Genomic DNA, 6,427 nt, shown 5'->3' with positions numbered 1-6,427 from the left:
TGATATGTATTGTGCATAAACATAATACCTAATGAATATTATATTTTATTACATATGTTGATACCTTTAAATATGTAATTGTTATTAATAATTATTATTATTAAAGTGTAAAATATTATTTAGAAGCATTTTATTTTGACACGTTTTTGAGAACACATGCCGGACAGATATTCTATAAAAAGTAAAAAGAAAAGAAATGTAGAGATCATGGCACAACGCTGAGGATGAGTTTCTGCACATGCATTTTAAATTCAAAATTTTCAACGGATCAACAGGAGCTCAGCCCAACAGTAATTTCAGCTGAAGGTGTAGAAAACAATATAGTTTTTAAAACTTTTTGTTAAAATATGCCAGATAATGCATTTATTTGGCATTTTAATTAGCAAAAAAGACTTAAAGCTCAGGGGTTAGGATACATGCCTATTTATCTACGTTAGCTAAGGCTATCTACAATACTACTGTTTTATCTCAGAGTGAAACACATATTTACGTATAAATTAAATTGTTTGAATCCATTTATCTAAGTACTAAAATGCTGTATCTACAGGAATATTATTATTTCTCCTACTTCCACTTTTACTTCATTACATATTTTGGATAAGTTTAATACTTTTACTCCGATACATTTTCTTTTATCATTACTCGTTAACAAGGTTAACGTTAACAATGTTGTTGTTAAACACCTAAGTATTTCCACTTCAGTGTAGTGCACAGAGAACACTTCAACTTCTGCTCAAATCACTTTAATAGAGTGTTGTTACTGTTTTACTGAAGTCTTGGTCTACAGTACTTTATACATGTCTGGTGGACAGTGGCACAGGTAAAGCAAGCATTATAAGGGCTGCTTTATGTAGGTTACAATTTGCATTACTATTATTGCTTTTATTTAGTTATACCAAGATAAATACAGTTTGACAGTGTAACACCAAGTTTAAATTCTTAAACATAGGAACCTCCTGGGAAACCACATCCAAAACCAAGGAGCCACCTACAACTTTTACGGGTGTTATTAGCTGCTTTGTCATGTAAACTTAAAAATCACATACGGTTCCTTTGTAATTTATTTTCTTAGAATAGTTTCTGTTACTGTACAATTAGTAACAATTAGTACTTCCCAGAGGTGGAAAGTAATAAATTACATTTACTCAAGTTACTGTAATTGAGTAGATTTTATGAGTAATTAGTAGTTTTTAAAGTAGTTTTTAAAATAGGTAATTTTACTTTTACTCAAGTACATCAAAGTAATTTACTTTGCTTCATTGGAAAACTCCCCGTTACTGAGTAAAAAATAAAATGCTGGGAAAAAAACAATTGTCTGAATAAAAAAATAATAATAATTGGCGCGGATGCGCCAGCACACAGATGTTCGCGTGTGGAATAATGAGGCAATAACTTCCTCATGCAATGCATCTGCTTGAATGTTAAAAGAAACATTTAAATAGCAGTTAAAGCACAGCAATTGCAAGTTAAAAAATAATAAAGACCGGTAAAACTGTAAAAATACAGTTTATAGTCACCTATATGACCATAATCTTTTAACAGTAAAGAAAAAAAAATGGATCATAGAAACCTACGCCACTTGTTCTTGAAAATATTTTATGGGATGGTCCGAACAAATACTGCCTGAAAGGTCCAAATTATTATGTGAAATTTACCAAAAAAAAACTATTTAATTTATGATTTGTTGTACTTTTTTTTTACATCAAATAATTAAAAGTAACTATGTAACTTTTACTCAAAGTACATTTTAAATTGAGTACTTTTTTACTTTTACTCCAGTAGATTTTTAGATGGATCTTTTTACTTTTACTTGAGTAGAATTTTAGCAAAGTAAAGGTACTTTTACTTAATTACAATTTTTCTGTACTTTTTCCACCTCTGCTATTTACATACTTGTAAATTATATTTCCTTATCATTGTACACCAGTTGCTTATTAAATGTTTCACTTTGGTCTGTCAGGATAGATCAACTGCATTGTTTTTATAAGGTATTGTGTATTACAAGAACATTATTGATCACAATACAATAAAATGATCATCAATACAACATGATAAACCGTTAGACTCTATGCTTTATGAGCCCACTCATAGTGAACCCATTAAGGTGGTAGATTTATTTATTTATTTATTTTTGAGTGGTTCAAAACATGTTTCTTGAGATAAGATCAACACACAGTACCAGAGCAAATCTTTAAATGTCAATGCATCCATTTAAATACTAAAACAGAGCGTTGTACTTTTGCTATGAGCAATTCATTCAACAGCATATAAGTAGTCTAAACAACTTTCATTACCCAAACAATCAGATTATAATTATACAACAAAGAACCCATCAATGATCAACCATCTAAGCCATTACAGTCCATTGTCCCAGCCTTTTTCTGGTGATGTGATCAAGAAGAGCACAATGACTTCATTAATCAGACGCTGTCCACCATCTGTCTTTGGTCTCCACCACCAGAATTCCATCATGACACAGCAGAGCTGTTAGGTCGCCCGCCTGCAGCTGCTGATCGGGCAGCTGGTACTGCCTGGTGAAGCTCCGCGATACAAACCCGTGCTCGTCCATCCTCTGCCGGTGCTGGCCTCGGATCAGAAGCCACCCCTCGAACACCTGGATCAGAATGTCCTCTGGTTTGAACTGGGTCACATCCAGCAGTATTCGGAAGAGAGGTTCACCCGAATCCTCGTCGTCGCTGTCTGAGGGCCCAGCTCCGGCTCCAGACACTACTTTAAGCTCCTGGCTAGCTAGTCCAGGCAAGGCAAACAGCTGATGATCTTCTGCACACTGGTCCAGATCCCTTGCTTCAAATTGGCCTTGGTGCCGGATTGGGCATGAGATCCAGTGGGAAATGGTGACTCCCTCCCCTGCCATGGCACCCAGTGAGTAGAAAGGTGCTTTCTCAGGGTGCTGCTGACTGAGGCTGTCAGGCACTTTGACCGTGTCACATTTGTGTCATGCAGAGCTATTATAAGACTGGCGTCAGCTGGCGTTGTGTTGCTGGCCCACGAGGGCAAGTGGGTGGGCGCCTTTTTTTAGAGCGAGCCAAGAACGAATGTGATCCAGACAAGAAGTCTTGTGCTCATGTCTGGCTTATTAAAGAAGAACCCCAGTGTAAAATGGACTTTTGGTGTAGTAAAACATGATAAAAAGTACTTACCTTTAATGAATAGCACACCTCCGTTCTCCCACAGCGTTTTGAGATTCAGAAATTTTAACAGTTTGTCCAAACACCCTTCAGACAGGTGACATGGTGCGTAATTTTGCCACCAATATATTGCTTTTTCCATCGTTATCCAGAATCAAATTATCTCCACACCTCCTTGCTAGAATCTCCTTGCGGAGAGCCCTGACATTTAAAACAAGGCATTAATAACTTATAAAGTGTACAAGAAGCTTATTAAAAAACACTGTTTACATCCCATAACGCTAGCTTCAGCTCCTGTATACACATAGACTCTGCATAGCCTGCATCCTAGTGCTGGCTGCTACACTATGCAGAGTCATATGTCATTATCAGTACAGTGATGGCTAGCATTATGGGATGCCTCGTTTTAAATGTCAGTGCTCTTCAGGTTCTAGCAAGAAGGTGTGGAGCTACTTTGAGCCTAGAAAAAGTGAAAAAGTGATTTTTTGATGTCTGGATCTCAGAAACGCTGTGGGAGAACGGAGGTGTGAATGCAATCAAATCCTCACAGCAGTAAGTAATGCAAAGATGGCTTTCTAGTCAAAGGTCTTACATGGTCACAGGAGACAAATACTCCAACAAAACAGGTTAACACATTTTAATTAAAAATAATTATTTCTATGTTTTTTCCTTTTTCTCCCGAATTTACACAGCCAATTTCCCAACCAACTCATTAGGACTCCCCCTACTACTAGTGATGCCCCAACACCAGAAGGGTGAAGACTAGCACATGCCTCCTCTGATACATGTGAAGTCAGACAACGCCTCTTTTCCAACTGCTGCTGATGCATCATTGTTAGTCGGAGGAAAGCACAGCGACTCGGTTCCGATACATTAGATCACAGATACCCTGTGCTGATTGACATCACCCTTTGGACTGATGTGTTGTGAGAGCGCCATCTACCCACCCAGAGAGAGCAAGGCAAATTGTGCTCTCTCAGTGCTCCGGTAGCTGATGGCAAGCTGCATGACCGGGATTCGAACCAGCGATCTTCTGATCATAGTGGCAGCGCTTAGCCCTTAGTGGTCGCTGGACCACTCAGAGCCCAGGTTAACACTTCTAAACTGTTGTTTTTATTACACAAGGAATAGAGAGTGAGTAGAGGTTCCAATAGAGTAGGGTAATAAGCCATGTAGAACAAGCAATGGTTCATAAAAAATAGTGGGTTATTGGCAATAATCTGAAATAAAATAGTGAAATGTCAACCCAGTTCAACATGTTCCCCTTCTAGTTACACATCATCATTGACAGAACTCTGCTGCCACCTTGTGATGGATTCTTATACATCCTTGAAAAAAGGGTTTATCAGAGATTCTTCTGTAAAAACCAATGAGGCAATGTTTTTTTTAAACATAACTGCAGACATTGACAATAAAACCAAAAATTAAACTAAATGGTCAACTCAAACATCATATAGATGCATAAATGCTTCTGCTATTGCATTGAGTCAAAGAACACTGTGTATAGCCCTTTTTATTTTTATGTAGGAAAAGCTATTCATAGTATAGTATTGCATTTTTTAGATTTTTTAATCATCTTACCTAAAGGAGTTGTCAGTACATAACTATAGCATCATATCTTAAAAAGTCAAAATGTTATTCTCTTAATAATCATGGATTCAACAACTATAGACACTTGTCAATTATAAAAAATATTATTAATGTTATCATTAAATTATTTCATTTGCATTCTGCACATGGTTAATAATGTTGTTTTGAGCTGGTTCACTTAATCAAGCAAATGTTGCAAACATCAAATGCAAATGAGCTTGATTTGATCAATCAGCACACTGACCTTTCTTCAATCATTAGTGCAATAGAAGAACCTGTCTTTTAAGGTCTGTGAGACTGAAGAATGTTCTAACTGACAAAATAAACTAAAGATTATTTGAGATTTTATAAAGTTATAAATATGATTTTAGGGAACCAAAAGTAGTTCTGCTGTGGTATCACTTAAAAAAACATTTAAAGCAATTTTATTTGAAAGGTCTGTGATGGTGTGCAGAGTGTGTCTAAATGATAAGTAATCTACAGCTCTGGAAATAATAAGAGACCACTTAAAAATGACCAGTTTCTTTGATTTTACTAAATGAAAACCTCTGGAATATAATCAAGAGGAAGATGGATGATCACAAGCCATCAAACCAAGCTGAACTGCTTGAATTTTTGCACCAGGAGTGGCATAAATTTATCCAAAAGCAGTGTGTAAGACTGGTGGAGGAGAACCTGCCAAGATGTGTGAAAACTGTGATTACAAACCAGGGTTGTTCCACTAAATATTGATTTCTGAATTCTTAAAACTTTATGATTATGAACTTGTTTTCTTTGCATTATTTGAGGTCTGAAAGCGCTGCAGCTTTTTTGTTATTTCAGCCATTTCTCATTTTCTGCAAATGAATGCTTTAAATGACATTTTTTTAATGTAGAATTTGGGAGAAATGTTGTCTGTAGTTTATAGAATAAAACAACAGTGTTCATTTTAATTAAACATAACGAATCAGAGAAACTGATTCAGAAACTGAAGTGGTCTCTTAATATGTATATATAATATATCTGTTCCTTGCTGTAAAACTATTGCTAGTACTGCTACTACCACTAATACTATTACCCCAAATAGTACTGCCCCAACTACTACGCCTACTATTACTACTACTTTACCAGTACTATTACTACCAAAAACCCCATCACAACCACTAGTACTACTCATACTACATCAGCTACTGCTACATTGAAAAAAAATGATGAGTAAATCCTTTCTTTTAGTAAACTTTACTCAATTCCTGCATACAATACTACCTAAGCACAATTACTTAATTTATACAATAGTACTCAATTTATGATGCATAATATATTATAATTCCTGAAATTTAAATATTTTTAGTTAAAACACACATATTACACTGTCTCAACACATGGATGGCATGTGTTGAGACAGTGTAGTATGTGTGTTTTAACTAAAATATTTAAATTTATATATGCACTTTTACTACTACCACTACAACCACCACCATTACTACCCACTACCACTATTACTTTAGTCCTCACTGCTCAAATAACCAATATAATTACTACTACAAATGTCTACTACTAATATTACCATAACAACTACTACTACTACTACAATTACTACAATACCAGTGCTACCAATAACACTACTACTACAACCACCACTACGACCATCACTGGTACCATTGATACTATCACGCTCCACTACTTCTACAACTGCTATGCTTTGCAAC

The 6,427-nt window shown here is 35.7% G+C and overlaps 1 protein-coding gene across 1 annotated transcript; it reads right to left on the bottom strand.

Annotated features, from left to right (window-relative positions):
* Window positions 1-2,108: 2,108 nt before the first annotated feature.
* hspb3 (heat shock protein, alpha-crystallin-related, b3) lies at window positions 2,109-2,955 on the bottom strand. The gene has a single exon (XM_007250482.3). The coding sequence runs from the start codon at window positions 2,873-2,875 to the stop codon at window positions 2,417-2,419; it is 459 nt and encodes a 152-aa protein (XP_007250544.1). The 5' UTR covers window positions 2,876-2,955; the 3' UTR covers window positions 2,109-2,416.
* Between the last annotated feature and the right edge of the window lie 3,472 nt (window positions 2,956-6,427).

This window comes from Astyanax mexicanus, chromosome 22 (genome assembly GCF_023375975.1).
Source record: "Astyanax mexicanus isolate ESR-SI-001 chromosome 22, AstMex3_surface, whole genome shotgun sequence".
Classification (NCBI taxonomy): domain Eukaryota; kingdom Metazoa; phylum Chordata; class Actinopteri; order Characiformes; family Acestrorhamphidae; genus Astyanax; species Astyanax mexicanus.
Note: the sequence above shows the minus strand (reverse complement) of the source record. Positions and strands in the feature narration are given on the sequence as shown.

What these genes read in the sequence shown, in the direction of transcription:
- hspb3 (XM_007250482.3), bottom strand. Translation starts at nt 2,875, where the DNA reads ATGGCAGGGGAGGGAGTCACCATTTCCCACTGGATCTCATGCCCAATC.